General features: G+C 51.4%; 1 protein-coding gene across 2 annotated transcripts in view; it reads left to right on the top strand.

The window, feature by feature from the left end:
* Positions 1–16,580, top strand: part of HIF1A (hypoxia inducible factor 1 subunit alpha) — a 191,271-nt gene that overhangs the window by 130,259 nt on the left and 44,432 nt on the right. For both annotated transcript variants that reach the window (XM_086937946.1, XM_086937945.1), the window contains exons 11-12: positions 8,121–8,243; positions 10,365–10,750. In XM_086937946.1, coding sequence (XP_086794072.1) covers positions 8,121–8,243; positions 10,365–10,750 — 509 coding nt within the window. The remainder of the gene's footprint in view (positions 1–8,120; positions 8,244–10,364; positions 10,751–16,580) is intronic.

The following is a 16,580-nucleotide window of genomic DNA, read 5'->3' as shown; positions in this document are numbered from 1 at the left end:
GTGGACACGTGCCTTCTTCCTTCCAAAGTTTGTGACTCCTTTACATGTAGGCCAGAACATCACCCTGCCTTTCTTCTTTGCTCCACCTTACTTCGCCAAAGAGGCAGAGGAGAAGCTCCACTGTTTGGACCCAAAGAGCATGGTCGTTCTACCTTAACCACAAAAAAAGTTATGGTTGGACTCTTCGTGGGGTAGGTAGAAGCTAAGAAAGGGAAGGCTGTGCAGAAACAGACAAGCTCAAAATGGATAGTGCTCTGTATCAAAATCTACTATGCATTGGTCAGGAAGCAACCCCCTGAGGGTTTTTTGTGCTCATTTCACTAGAGCTAAGACTGCGACCACTGCGTTAGCCTGCCGAGTCGCTGTCCTGGACATCCGTCAAACAGCAACGTGGGCATCTTTGCTCACATTTACCAAACACTACAGTGGACAGGCTGGTCTGTTTGGCCCTACAGGAATTTTTTATTTAAAATTGGCTTTGCAGACCCACTTCCAGGGAGGCATGGCGAGGGTTTCTTTTTCAAGGTAGGAAATATACCTTATCGGGTAGAGACTCTATCCAGCCGCAGATTCCTTAACCCCCTTCCCATCCTCCCCGCTCTGCTTTCCGATCATTGTATAAGGGACACCTGCCTCAGGGCCTTTGTTTTCTTATCACACTAGTGGTCAGTTCTCATCTTGGCTCCACCCTTCTGGCATAGAAAGTCGCAAAAGTAACTGACGTCAGGCGCTGCAGTGTCACCCATACTACATAGGTATCACGCAAGTGCCTTCCGGTGCAAACACCGCCACCTACTGGCATGTAGGTGTACTGCTCAAAATATTCCTGTCTGAGGCCTGGCGATTTTTCTAAAGTACGGAGTCTGGGCTAGTTAGTTTTTACCAGATAAGGCATTACCAGAGGTAAGTAGCTTGTTCATCATCGTGTGAAGGAGGTACAAAGCTGTAGAAAAATTGATAGAGCGGGAGAAATAGAAAACGCAGTCTTTGCAGATGGATGAGTGTGGTCTTTGTAGGCCTGGGCAGTGAACTCTGCTCCATTTGCTTAGTTTTCCACTCTTCGCGGAGCTCGCAGAGTGCAGAAACGCCACTCCGCGTAGTGCAGCTGAGTTTTCGCGTTTGCGAACGATAAGTGCTGGAGCTGCCGCTCTGGTCGAATTTCTACCTGAGCAGCAGGAAAACCAGCGCGTATAGCAGTTCGCACTGTACTCCACAACTTGCGGAACTCGCTGTGTGTGTGTGTGTGTGTGTGTGTATGTGCTTAGTTTTCCACTCTTCGCGGAGCTCGCGGAGTGCAGAAACGCCACTCCGCGTAGTGCAGCTGAGTTTTCGCGTTTGCGAACGATAAGTGCTGGAGCTGCCGCTCTGGTCGAATTTCTACCTGAGCAGCAGGAAAACCAGCGCGTATAGCAGTTCGCACTGTACTCCACAACTTGCGGAACTCGCTGTGTGTGTGTGTGTATGTGGGGGGAGGGTAGTTAAGTGAAGGAGTTGCAAGGAAGAGTTGCAAAGAAGTTGGAAAGAGTGAAATGAGGGTGCATAAGAGGAACGAGATGTGTTAAATATTCAGATGGAGGATTTCTGAAAGATGTGGAGAGGAAAGGGGGAGCGGGGTAAGTGTCTCAAAGAGACTGTTGACAAAAGTGTTGGGAAGGGGAAAACATAAATGATTGTGACACTCTAAAGACCACAACCCCTTCCAAAGACTCCGTAACATTTATTTCAGTCTCTTGTTTTCAGAATTAAAACATTCAGTTATAACTTGTCACAACAATATCATTGTTACTGATTTATCTGATATTGCTAACAAGCATTGGGAAAGCCTAGAAGTCTTGCTTGTTTTAGGCATCTCTCCTTTATGGTACGATATGTCTGGATGCGATTACAGAATATTCTCATAAAAGAACTAGCCACATGGCAGGATGTGTGAAGGACAGGATCTTAGTTTGATGTTTTAAGTCATGCCCATAATTACATAGACAGCACCTCTCAAGAAGTAATCAGTTACACACCTTTAGCCATACCTCTTGTAAAGATCCCACTCTGTTCTTTTTCATTCCACTTTAAGTCCTCAACTAAGCTACAGTAAAACCTAAACATTTAAAAATGGATTTAAAGTAACCATGTACATTGAAATGTGTCCCAAGATTGAGTTTAGAATAGTGACTATTTGTATAACTTTGAGTTTGTGGTTACTGCTAATATCATTTGATTCAGAGAGTGTTGCAGGGATTCTGTGTGGAAACAGAACTGTGCCTTGGGAGAACATGACGTCAAAATGTCGGGATTGAGTCTCTCTACCACATCAGTACCTCTAGGCCCAAATCTGACTAACTCATTGTGCCTCACCTGCACTTCTAACCTTTCCAGAGTAACATGATTTCGGCAAACCTAGAACATATCGGAAACAGATCATCACCTTTTGTTCTCACTCATGCATGTCAATCGTAAACCGAAGAAAGACTCAAAGGAAGTTTACAATATATTTATTGAAACTATCATAGTCTATTTTGAAGCAGGTTTTCTGCGATTAGTCAAAAAATACAAATTTAGAAAAGTAATTAACATTACTGACAAACTGTAAACTATGAACAGCCCCATTATAGTAACTAATATATCTCTCTCAACCTACCCTCACTATGTGAGCACAGGGATATAGTAGTGACCTCTGGGATTAGCACCGAACCCCATTCCTGGTGTGTGTAGTTAGGTGGTCCTCATCATAGGTGTAAACTCAGTTTACGCATGGCTGCTGCTTCCTTCCAAGACAGGTGCCTCTGCTGGAATTCTCCCTGCTAGCCTTAAAGGGGTCGAGAGACAGTTTATATTCTAGAAACTATTGTGTTAGAAAACCTGCTGCTATCGTGTTGTGTCTGTAAACCTTAAGATATGTTTCTGACCGGGCACAGAAAAGACAGTACACCATGTTGTTTGACCTTGTACGCAATTTTCAAACTAAGCCCCAAGAAGAGTCACTAAATAACAAATAATATTGTAGCATGCTAAAATAATACGTCATGAAAACTAATGTATTATGTGTGACTTCGCAAAGCAAAGGCAGCCTAAAGCTACTAATATGTGTAACCAAGGGGAAACCAAACTAGGCCCAGAAGGGGGTAATACTACAAGAGGAATTCGCAAAAATGTGCCTTTTCTTGCACTCTAGCTTAGGTTTGGAAGTCAAAATGGAGAGAAATTCAGTTGATAGAATAAAAACAGCACCACTTGTGTGGCAGATGCGATCACCCACGACATGAAAGCTCCTGAAGTGGAACAAGAAAACCCCCACATTTATTTCTTTTTGAAATTCACTTGCTTTGGTGAGATTGTTTGCTGCAGTATTTTCGGCTCTGGCTCAGCCGGCATCCGTAGAAACTTGGCAATTTGGACATTTCTGAAAACCTGAAGGTGTCCAGGGCTTTGTGGTTTGCATGTATTTCGCTAGGTTTTCTTACCCAGAATGCACTACTTGTTACTTTCACTTCCTACATTAATGACGTATGTGCACTGATTGTCATTCCGAAGGAAAAAACCTCTGTGCCTCCCCAGGAAGCTCTTCCCAGTAGCCTGAGCTTAGGGACTGAAAAAGGGGAATCTCTCTGGTGCTTGCTCCAGTCATTTCCTGCGCCATGTGCTGGAACATGACAATCATCTGGGCCCTCTCCCATTCGCCATCCCGCTCCCACCTCCCAGCTGCTCCTCCCTCCCACTTAAGGACTGGGCCAGGCGACTGGGAGCTGTGACCAGCCTGACCTCGTCGGTGCCGGCCGCTCAACCCGCCGCGTGGCTCCTCCCGAGGTCACCCGGCCCCCCTGCCGCCACCACCTGCTCGCAGCCGCCTGCCTCCACTGAGCCCCTGACTGCGACCTTCTCCGTGCGGTGTCTGCGACGCTGCCGCCTTGCCTTCACTGTGCCCCTGAGTGCCCGCGCTCTTCTGCCTGCATTGTGTGTGCCTTGCCTGATTGTCCTCTGTGCCCCTGAGTGCCCGCGCTCTTCTGCCTGCATTGTGTGTGCTGCCTGATTGCCCTCTGTGCCCCTGATTGGCCGCGCTGATCTCCCTGCACTGTGTGTGTTTTTCTCCGCCTGTTTGCCTGCTGTTTGGCCCCCTTTCTGGGTGTACCCTAGCCCCCAGCGCTTCAGCCGCCGCGCCACCCCGCGGCACCGCCCCCTCGTCATCTGGGCCCTCTCCCATTCGCCACCCCGCTCCCACCTCCCAGCTGCTCCTCCCTCCCACTGGGCACTTAAGGACTGGGCCAGGCGACGGGGAGCTGTGACCAGCCTGACCTCATCAGTGCCGGCCGCTCAACCCGCCGCGTGGCTCCTCCCGAGGTCACCCGGCCCCCCTGCCGCCACCACCTGCTCGCAGCCGCCAGCCTCCACTGAGCCCCTGACTGCGACCTTCTCTGTGCGGTGTCTACGACGCTGCCGCCTTGCCTTCACTTTGCCCCTGAGTGCCCGCGCTCTTCTGCCTGCATTGTGTGTGCCCGCTGTTTGGCCTCCTGCCTGGGTGTACCCTAGCCCCTAGCGCTTCAGCCGTCGCTCCACCCCGCTGCCCCCCCGCGGCACCACACCCTCGTCATCTGGGCCCTCTCCCATTCGCCACCCCGCTCCCACCTCCCAGCTGCTCCTCCCTCGCTCCGCCCCCTCCACTCTCCATTTATGGCAGAGTCCACACGTACGCGCAGCGTTCACTCGCAGCGGGCGCGCCAAAGGCAAGCCCGTCTACGCCCGTCCGCGCCTGGCCCACGCCCAGCGCCGGCCCTCCTGGCCCCCGCAGATGCCAGCCCACCCGCCGGACTTACAACGGCGCCGCACTCAACACCGGCCGGATCCCCGCCTGCTAACGAGCAACCTCAAGACGCACCCACGGACCCTTCACCTGCCAATACTGCAAATTCTCCTGCATTCGGACCTGTACTGCACCCGCCAAGCCGAGCACCAGCAGCAATCACCTGAAGTGCATCCTGCTCAACACCCGCTCCTTCCACAGACACGCCGTGGAACTCTGGAACCTGCTCGACACCACATCTCCAGACGTCTCCTTCCTCACAGAAAAATGGATGAACGCCTCCTCAGCGCCCGCCATCGCCATCCCGGACGGATACAAGATCACCCGGAGGGACCGCGTCAACCAGACAGGAGGACACCATCCGCATCACGACCAACTCCGACGACACCCTCACAGCCACCGAACATCTCCACTTCCAAATACACACCGACCACACTCAGAGGCACCCTCATCTACAGACCCCCAGGACCTCGCACACATTTCAGCGACGACATTGCAGACCTCATCAGCCCACACGCCCTCGCCTCCGCTGACTGCATCCTCCTAGGGGACCGCCGCCCTGATGGACAACCTCGCCAACCTAGGACTCAAGCAACTAGTGAATACCCCCACCCACTACGCCGGACACACGCTGGATCCAGTCTTCTCCTCCAGCAAGTACATCTCCTTCAGCCACTCCACCGGACTCCACTGGGCAGACCACAGCTGCGTCCACTTCAGCTTCAGAAGGAACAAGACTCACCGCCACCCGCAACAGGCTCCCTGCAGGAGCTGGAACAAGATCACCACCGAACAGCTCATCACATCCCTGAGCCAGAACTCACCCGCCTGCCTGCTCAACGGACCCCAACCAAGCAGCCAACAACCACAGTGGATCACCAACTGCACCGACAACCTCGCACCTCTTAAAAACCATCCCAGCAGGCCCGGCAGCAAGAAAGCCTCCTGGTTCAACGACTACCTCAAGACCTCCAAGAAGAACTGCTGCATCCTCGAGAAAGCCTGGCGCAAAGACCCGACTACAGGCAACATTACCACCCACAAGCACGCCTCCCGCAAACACCGCCAGCTGATCCGCACCACCAAGAAGACAGCATTCAAGGAACGACTAGACAACAACGCACACAACAGCAAGGAACTCTTCAGCATCGTCAAAGAGCTTTCCAACCCCAGCGCCGCAAACGACCTCACTCCCTCACAAGACCTCTGCGACTCACTCGCCTCGTTCTTCCACAGCAAGATCGCCGACATACACAACAGCTTCGGTGCCCAGACCACGCACCCAACCCCCGAACCGACGTCCCCCACGTTCACCCTCTGCGCCTGGACCCCGATCAGCACCGAAGACACCATCCACACGATGAACACCATCCACTCCTGATCTCCAACCGACCCATGCCCCCACCACGTCTTCAACAAGGCCGACTCCGTCAGCGCACCCCAACTCGGGGACATCATCAACTGCTCCTTCGACACCGCAACCTTCCTGGAGAGCTGGAAGCATGCCAAACTCAGCGCCCTCCTGAAGAAACAATCAGCAGACCCCACCGACCTCAAGAACTACCGCCCCATCTCGCTCCTCCCTTTTCCAGCCAAAGTCATCGAGAAGACCGTCAACAGACAGCTTGCCGCCTTCCTCGAGACAAACGGATCCCTCGACCACTCGCAGTCCGGCTTCCGGGCCAACCACAGCACCGAGACCGCCCTCATCGCAGCCACTGACGACATCCGCGCCCTGCTCGACAACGGGGAAACAACGGCCCTCATCCTCCTGGACCTCTCCGCAGCGTTCGACGCGGTCTGCCACCGCACCCTAGTGCAGCGTCTTAGCAACATCGGAATCCAAGAGAAGGCACTAGAGTGGATCATCTCGTTCCTCGCCGGAAGAACCCAGAGAGTCCACCTCCCCCCGTTCAGATCTGAGGCCACCAAAGTCATCTGCGGCGTACCACAAGGATCATCACTCAGCCCCACCCTCTTCAACGCCTACATGAGCCCGCTCTCAGCCATCGCACGCCAACACAACCTCAACATCATCTCCTACGCCGACGACACCCAGCTGATCCTTTCCCTCACCAACGACCCAGCCACCGCCAGAACCAACCTACACGAAGGGATGAAAGACGTAGCCGAGTGGATGTCGAACAGCCGCCTGAAACTGAACTCAGACAAGACGGAAGTCCTCATCCTTGGATCATCACCCTCGGCCTGGGACGACTCTTGGTGGCCCCCTGACCTGGGCAGCCCACCCAAACCTACAGACCACGCACGCAACATGGGCTTCATCCTGGACTCCTCCCTCTCGATGACCAGACAAGTCAACGCCGTCTTATCATCATGTTTCAACATCCTACGCATGCTCCGAAAGATCTTCCGTTGGATCCCCACCGAAACCAGGAAGACGGTCACCCAAGCACTCGTCACCAGCCGACTGGACTACGGAAACACCCTCTACACCGGACCCACAGCCAAAATACAGAAACGACTCCAACGCATCCAGAACGCCTTTGCACGACTCATCCTGGACATCCCCCGACACAGCCACATCCCCGGACACCTGAGACCTGCACTGGCTCCCCGTCAACAAGAGAATCAAGTTCCATCTCCTCACCCACGCACACAAGGCCCTCCACGACCTGGGCCCCAGGTACCTCAACAACCGCCTGACCTTCTACACTCCCACCCGCCAGCTTCGTTCGACCAACAAAGCCCTCGCCGCCGTTCCACGCATCCGAAGAGCCACCATGGGAGGAAGATCCTTCTCCTACCTGGCAGCCAAGACATGGAACTCCCTCCCCATCCACCTCCGTCAGACCCAAGACCACCTCTCCTTCAGGAAGCAACTCAAGACCTGGTTGTTCGAGCAGTAGCGGACCCCCCCCCCCCCCAGCGCCTTGAGACCCTCCGGGTGAGTAGCACGCTATACAAATTTCGTGATTGATTGATTGAATCATGGTCTCCACACTACAGAGGTAATGTGAAAGACGTGAGCGAATGTCACGTCCCCTGCTCCTAAGCGATAAAGGAGATCAGGGTCTCTTTTGATATAATAATAATCTGTCCAGCATATTTTAAAAATGTGTAATGTATTCTAATGATGAGAAATCTGAGTAGATGTGTATCTATTTCTGAGATTGCCATTATGTTTGATGCATGTTTAGCAAAAATAATGGTTTAGTTTCTTGTTTATTTACGTGTGAAAATGTGTTATAAGGTAATTTTAATTAGGGTGATTTTTGCATTGTTTACCCATGCAATAGTTTTTTCCTTGTAAGACCTTTTCAAATGTGAAAAATGAGTATCTTATAAAATAAAGAATTTGTCTTTACAGCCCAGTTCTCCGAGTGAATATTGCTTTGACGTTGACAGTGATATTTCTAACGAGTTCAAGTTGGAGTTAGTAGAGAAACTGTTTGCCGTAGACACAGAAGCAAAAGCCCCTTTTTCCACTAAGGTACGCCAAATTTAATCTAGAATGTAATATGTAGTGTTTAAAAGCATTGTTGTCCCTTTTCTAACAAAAAGGCTCAAGATTGAATCCAGCCAATTACAGACAAATAGCCCTCCTAGAAGCCACTGGGAAGATCTACGCAGCATGTGTATTGGATCATCTAAAAGCCTGAGCGTTCTCGAATAACGTGATTCCTATGACACAGGCTGGTTTCCTTCCAAAACACTCAGTTTCGGACAACCTTGTAGTTCTCCAGACTGTCCATGACAAGTATGTTATGTTAAATTCACATATAGTTTACTATGCCTTTATCGATTTGTTTGACCGCTTTTGACAGCGTAGACAGACCAACACTATGGAAAAAGCTAGAGAGACTACGGTTTCCCACTGATCTCCTTACAGTAATTATCTTCTTGCACACTGCAACATGGTGTAGAGTTCAAATGGGGGGAGAAAAGGGACTAAACAATCCAATCCCTACTATGAATGGATTAAAACAAGGTTGCCTCCCTGCACCCATGTTTTTTACCATTTACATAAGTGATCTCCCGGGGTGCTTTTCCCAAATTAATAAATCCCCACCAAAATTACTTCATAAGGATATCCACTGCTTAATGTACGCTGGGGATAGTCATATTTAATCGTACCCCAGTTGGCTTGCAAAGAAGCTTAAATGAACAAAACCAATATGCAAAAGAACATTTCCTTGTCCCCAACCTATCTAAAACCAAAATTTTACCTTTTAGTGGAAGATGGAAATCCCTGTTTTTTACATGGTCACTGGGTGGCAAACCTATTGAGATAGTGAAAGAATATGTTTCCTTGGGCCGAATCTTTTCGTATAACTTACAAGACGCTCCCCATCTCCAACATCTTAGGTAAAAGTCATACTTTCAAGTCGGGCATGACAGAGATTTTATTGCTCAACCGGCAATAGACATTTTAAATCCCTGCTGGGGGTCTACACCATGAAAATCCCACCTATTCCATTTTATGCCTTGGAATATACACAAATTAAAACCTTGCATTTATGGAAACTGTTAAAAGTATCCCATTCAGTCCCTGTACAAGCTTATACCTCAAGCTCTCTCCAAGGACCACTTTTGCTAGAGCCGCCTCCAATATCATTAGGTGGGCCTTTAATCTCTTACACGGAGTCCCAGGCTAACTAAAATATATATTAAAATTGGAGACTTTTAGAGATAAATTGGCTCGGCACACCTTCAATAGGAACCTTAAAATAGCCCTTGAGGTGTCTCAATGCACTGTAGCACTTTTGCAGGCCTGGTCCCCAGCGCATCTGAATCTCTTTTTAAAAAATAGGACGCTGTGAATAAGCTATGAATTAGATAAAGAATATTGTATCCAATTTAAGTATAATAAAAAATGTGTGGAAAACATAGTATACAAACCCCCTGAGCACTATCTACAGTACCAGTTAGAGCACAGAGTAAGGCACTGTATCCTTCTTCTGCGATTAGGAATTCTCCCTTCTAAACGTGTATTCCGGCAGATAGATCTCCCCCAAAAATTCTTCAGGTAAATGTGACTTGTGTAATGGTGGATCACAAGATCTTTCACATGTATTACTAATCTGTCCTAACCTGATTTTGGTAGAGGCTCGGCAACGATTTAAAAAGCCAATCCGCTTAAGATACAATGCTATTTTAGTTTAAGATCTAACTACGGTGAGTAAGTCTCCCCCTAAGGAATTTGTGTGCTACAACTTGTTTTTTAACACAATTTTTTTTTAAAGTGCACAATACTAACAGTTTTAACTTATGTATGTTGTACTTGCGGACCTCAAACTGCTTTAACCTGCGTAAACGTATAAAGAGTTTTTAAAATTGTTTTTTAAATATAATCTAATATGTTCTATATATTAATGCAATTGTATTTGTTCCCCTCAGTCGAGGTCGGAATCCAATAGGAATTATTGATTGATTGATTGCTATTTGTTATTTTTATTTAGTTTTATCGTTTATATAAGATTTATTTATGTGGGTTGTGATTCCAAAGCCTAAAACAAACTAAATCTGAGATTTGAGCAATTATGCTTTAATTCAAGCATGGCGTTTGAAGTTACTCACTCATGTTAATGTATCGATTGCATTTTGTATTTAGGAAACTGACTTAGATTTGGAGATGTTGGCTCCATACATCCCAATGGACGATGATTTTCAGTTGCATTCCTTCGATCAGCTTTCACCTTTGGAGAATGATCCTTCTAATCCACCAAGCGTGACTCCAATATTCCAGCTGCCCCAGACGCCTGCAACTGCTACTGATGAATTTAAACCAGCTGAAATAGAAAATATGGATAATATTAAGAAAATCCTTGATTCGTGGTCCCCTCGCAGTGCTCCAAAAGAAGAAAGGCAGGCCTCAGCCTCTCCCTCTATCAGAAGTCAAACATCTTCTCCTGTTAGAACTGCAAAAGAAATATCTGAGAAGGCAGAGTCCCGCCCTGGAACTCCGAGCTTGCTATCGTCTATCATTTTAAATAAAGGGTGTGTATTTTTCATTGACCCCAAATCCTATTAATTGCAAATATTGTTTTTTCTAGCTTTCGGTTACTGCATGTTTCATTGTAAACAAAATTGTCTCACTCCGTAAGGTTACTATAGCTTCATCAATTTTGTCTGAGCCACACCACTTCCAGTTTTTTTAAGTATTATTCTTCATTGCTCCTGATTAAACACTATTGCCTTGTTAGGATGTTTATTTTATACACTTACGTAGCACTACCTTTAGCCCTTGTCTACCACTTAGAGACTGGGCAGTAAAAACTGACACAGACCAGCTTACAATGAGGATAGATTGAATGACTACACAGGGAGGATTCTTCTGAATTGATTTTTCGAAGTTAAACTGTATTCATGTTTTCTGGCAGGTGGTATAATTTATGGGGTGCAAGATCCGCATATTAACAGTGCTTTCTCAGACGTTCTGTCACACAGTGAACAAATGCATCTCTTTATTTTGAAACAGGCCATTTTAAATGAACTACTAGTCGTAAAGGCTGTTCGAGCGACAGTCTCAAGCATACTCTCGAATGAAATTCGTTCTTTACTATTATACTAGTGTTTATTTACCTCCATCTTTGGAATTGAATTGGAGCTCCTCGTGAGTAAAGAAAAAAGCAAGGCAGACCCCATCTCGTCATTCCATTTGTCTTCCCCAGGTGATCATTGATAACTTTTGAGGTGCCCAAAATGTAACAGAGGTCCTGTGAAGTTGGTGAACTGCTTCTTCATGCATTCCTTCGGGAAGAAATGTGAGAGCTGCCGTGCTGCACCGGAACATCTGAAAGAGACACGTTAGTGATAGATTCCTTACCTTAGAATATCCCCAGGCGTCAGACTGGATCAGGAACTTTTTGCGTAGCAGTACCCTTGCGCGTCGGTAGGCGTCGTCTGCAGCTCCGCGTCCATCGTCGGCGCTGTGATGACGTTGTCGAAGTACTTAGACGCCGCCTCCGCGTGCTGACGTCAGTTCTTTTTTCCGCGCCAGCTAGCGCAGATCTGGAAAAAGTTGTACCCAAGTCACTTTTTGACTAACCTTTTGAGATCCTTTTTGATCCATTTTTCGAAGTCTATCGACTCCAACGGTGCCGGTAGGAATGCCCGGGTTCAAGCCCTGCACCGACTGCAACCGATAGATGACGGTTACCGACCCCCATCGCCGGTGCCTGCACTGTTTGAGCCTGGACCACGATGACAAGTCCTGCTCCGACTGCCGGCCCCTGACGTCTAAGGCTAGACGGGAGCGGTCCCGTAAGCGACTCGAGCTTCGGCCGTCTGCCCCGCGCCACTCGAGGTCCCGGTCCGAAAGGAGGTAGAGGGACCGGTCGCGGGGCTGGAGCCCCCACAGTTCCGGGAGTCGTCATCGGTCTCAGGTAGGAGGCACAAGAAGTCGAAGAGGCACCATCGCTCTTCTGAGTCCCCCCCGACGCTCGCGCAACGCAGCCGGGGTTCGGGCGGCTCCGCTGGAGCCGCAGGTGTCGCAGCCTGCCCCACACCCGCCAGTCCCTGGGCATGACGTGACGCAGGGGGAGATGGCTGACTTCCTCATGGCCATGAGGTCGCTCGCTCCTCCGTCGGGTTCCGCGGCGCCTTCGGGCCAAGCGGTTCTGAGAGGGTCCCCACGCGGGCCGGGTGCTTCGGCACCGGCGCCGTCCGGGGCTTCGGTCCCGACGCCGCAGGGCCCCACTGGTTCCGGTTCCGGATCCGGGTCGTCGACGATCGACCTAACGACCTCGTAGACGCCGGCCCCTCGGGTGTCGCCCCCGGCGCCGTCCCTGGACGACGTCGACCATGGTCCTGTCCTCGTTTCGGATCCGGCGCCGGAGCGGCGCCGCTCTCGACGCCACTGGGAGATTTTTATTTCAATGACCCGGCCCCATCTTTTGAGCCTGATTACCAGGCTGTGGGTGATGAGGAGGATTGGGAGGGGTCTGAGGACCCTCTGGCACAGGAGTGTCAGTCTTCTGTGGACTGGTCAGGAGAGCTTGGGGAGGCCAGTGGGCTGGACACTTCGCCCGACACTGGCTTTGTCTCCCCCGACCGGGAATCTAAGAGGTACGAGAATTACGGGAAGAAGATATTCTCCCTAAATTTGGGATTGCGGTCCGTTAATACCGCGTGCCTCTTGGGTGCTACACCCACTCTCTGTGGGACACGGTCGTGGACATGCTGCCACACTGCCCGTTGGAGGTGCGGGCTAGACTCGGCAAGCCCTGGTGGAGGGCCGGGATGCAGCACGGTATTCCATCCGGTGTGGGCTGGACACTACCGACTCTCTGGGCAGAGCGATGTCAACGACGGTGGCGATTCGTCGTCACGCCTGGTTGAGGTCCGCCAATTTCTCGGCCGATGTCCAAAACACACTTATGGACATGCCGTTCGATGGCCGTCGCCTCTTTGGCGACAAGGCAGACCATGCGCTTGAGCGCTTTAAGGACTCCAGGGCTACGGCCAAGTCCTTGGGCCTCTCGGCCCCGCGCCAGCAAATGGGTGCCTTTCGCTCCTTTCATGGCCAAGAAAGGGGCGCCCCCACACGTGCCGCCAGCCACGCACCGCAGTCTAATATCCAACGCGGTGGCGGACGTGGAAACCGCCGTGGCGGTGGTCGGGGTCCTCGGCGAGGCCAGTTCGCACCTACCCCTGCAGCATCCGCCTCGAAACCTTCCTAGTCTGTGCTTTCAGGCCCATGTGACGCCAGTGGGGGGCAGGGTTCGCCATCACCTCCACCACTGGCGCACTGTTACATCGGACAGGTGGGTTCTGCAAATCGTCCGAAGGGGCTACTCCCTCCCCTCCCCTTCGAGACCACCCCTCAAGCCATGCCACCGCAACACCACCGCGTATCGGGGGATCATTTGCGGCTTCTGCAGGAGGAAGTTTCGGCCCTCTTGGCCAAGGGGGCCATCGAGCGCGTTCCTGGGCCAGAAGTAGGATGTGGTTGCTACTCCCACTATGTGGTTGCTACTCCCAGTACTTTCTGGTACCCAAGAAGGGCAAAGGGGGCCTACGCCCTATCTTGGACCTACGGAACGTCAACGGCTTCCTCCGGAAGGAGAAGTTCAAAATGCTGACTCTGGCTCAGGTCTTAGCTGCCCTGGACCCAGGAGACTGGATGGTAGCGTTGGACTTGCAGGACGCTTATTTCCACATCCCCGTCCTGCCGGCCCACCGGCGCTACCTGCGGTTCACGGTAGGCCACGAGCACTTTCAGTTTACCGTGCTCCCCTTCGGCCTTACCAGCACCCCACGGGTGTTCACGAAAGTGATGGCGGTGGTCGCAGCTCATCTGCGTAGGTTAGGGGTTTCAGTCTTCCCCTACCTCGATGACTGGTTGTTGAAGGCGGGCTCGCCCCCAGACAGTCGTCAGCCACCTCCAGACGACAGCAGACCTCTTGCACCTGCTGGGGTTCTCCATCAATGTGCCGAAGTCACACCTGTGTCCCTCTCAGAAGCTCCTTTTCATCGGAGCGGTTCTCGACTCTGCGCAGTTTCAGGTTTACCCACCCGAACAGCGGGTTCAGGATATACAGGCTCTGATTCCAATCTTTCAGCCTTCATCCCGAGTTTCCTTCAGGTTGACGCTGCGGCTTCTGGGGCTGATGGCTTCCTGCATCCTTCTGGTGCATCACGCCCGTTGGCGGATGCGGGCTCTGCAGTGGGACCTGAAGTTTCAGTGGGCCCAGCATCAGGGCAACCTGTCCGACCATGTCCTGATCTCGGAGGGCACTGCTAGACAGCTGCAGTGGTGGCTCACGGACCGCAATTGGGTCAGTGGCAGATCCCTCTCCCTTCCCCAACCGGAGAACGTAGTTGTGACTGACGCGTCCCTCCAGGGCTGGGGAGGCCACATGGGAGAGGCGGAGATCAGAGGCCTCTGGTCTCCGGCGGAGTCCCGGCTCCATATCAACCTTTTGGAGCTGCGGGCGAGTCGTCTAGCACTGAAGGCATTCACGGACAACACCACCGCCATGTGGTACTGCAACAAACAGGGTGGGGTGGGGTCGTGGACCCTCGCCAGGAGGCTCTGCGCCTTTGGCAGTGGCTGGAACATAAGGGTGTGACCCTAGTGGTTCAACACCTGGCAGGTTCTCTGAACGCCAGGGTGGACGAACTCAGCCGCCGGTGCATGATAGATCACGAATGGCGTCTGAACTCGGACGTGGCGCAAGGTCTCTTTCTGCAGTGGGGAGAGCCTTGGTTAGATCTATTCGCCACAGAAGAGAACGCGCAATGTCATCAGTTCTGCGTGTTGGAATTTCCAAGGCGGCACTCGCTCGGAGACGCTTTTCGTCGCGAGTGGAGTTGCGGTCTGTTGTACACCTTTCCACCTATACCACTTCTGCCCAGAATGCTGAAGAAGATCAAGCGCGACCGGGCACAAGTCATCCTTGTGGCTCCGGACTGGGCACGAAGGTACTGGTATCCCGAGCTACTCAGTATGTCAGTCGATCCCCCGGTTTGTCTGCCTCTTCAGGAGGACCTTCTGTCGCAGCAGCAGGGGACGGTCCTCCACCTGAACCTGTCCAGTCTCCACCTCCATGCTTGGAGATTGAGCGGCGACAGTTAAGGCCATTTGACTTGCCTCCTGAAGTCTGTAACATCATTCTGGCAGCCAGGCGTCCCTCCACAAAGTCGGTATCGCCTGCAGGTGGAACAGATTTGTGGCATGGTGCACAGCATAGGCTGTGGATCCTCTCTCTGCCCCTCTTTCTGAGGTTCTTCTCTTCCTTCTTTCTCTTGCCCAGCAGGGCTCTGCTCTGGGCACTATCAAGGGCTATCTTTCTGCCCTTTCAGCCTTCCTAAGGCTGCCTGATCAACCATCTTTGTTCAAGTCCCCTATTGTAAATCGATTCCTGAAAGGCATCACACACACGTTTCCACCTGTTCCCTTCGTGATGCCTCAGTGAGACTTGAACCTGGTTCTTACTTTTCTGATGTGCGCTCCCTTTGAGCCACTTCACAACTGTCCTATCCGCCTTCTTACCTTGAAGACTGCCTTCCTGGTTGCCATCACCTCTGCCAGGAGAGTGAGTGAGCTCCAGGCTCTATCCTCCAAGCCTCCTTTCCTTTCAGTCCATCCGGACAAGGTTGTGTTTCGGACAAGGCCCTCTTTCCTGCCCAAGGTAGTCACAGCCTTCCACGTCGGGCAGTCCATCACCTTTCCCACCTTCTTTCCGCCTCCGCATCCCTCGAAAGAGGAAGAGAGGCTCCACCGTCTGGACCCAAAACGTGCGCTCTCTTACTATCTGGATCGCACACGTCAGTTCCGGGTGGATGACCAAGTCTTCGTTGGTGCTAATAAGGGAAAGTCGGTGCACAAGCGGACCATCTCGCTGTGGATCATCTTGTGTATCCAGGCGTGTTACTCCTTGGCTAAAAAGGAACCCACTGTTGGGCTAAGGGCTCATTCCACTCGGGCCATGGCGACTACAACTGCCCTGGGCCGTGGAGTGCCCTTGCAGGACATTTGCCAGGCAGCAACGTGGGCCTCGCTGCACACGTTTGCAAGACATTATTGCCTGGACAGCCAAGTCCGGAGGGATGGCTTCTTTGGCCGTTCCGTCCTCCAGGACTTTCTGGTGTGATTATTGGTTCGCAGACCCACCACCGGGGTTGGTATTGCTGGGGTATCTATTCTAAGGTAATGAATCTATCACCAACGTGTCTCTTTCAGATGCACAAGTTACTACTTGTGTAACAATATATCTGTAAGAGACATTAGTTAGTGATAGATTCCTTACCGACCCACCCATCCTCCCCGTTCTGCGAACCGATATCTAGGGTTAAGGTCATCCCCTTTCAGGGCCCTAGTTTC

Source organism: Lissotriton vulgaris, chromosome 9, assembly GCF_964263255.1.
Source record: "Lissotriton vulgaris chromosome 9, aLisVul1.2, whole genome shotgun sequence".
In the NCBI taxonomy this organism is placed as follows: Eukaryota; Metazoa; Chordata; class Amphibia; order Caudata; family Salamandridae; genus Lissotriton; species Lissotriton vulgaris.
Note: the sequence above shows the minus strand (reverse complement) of the source record. Positions and strands in the feature narration are given on the sequence as shown.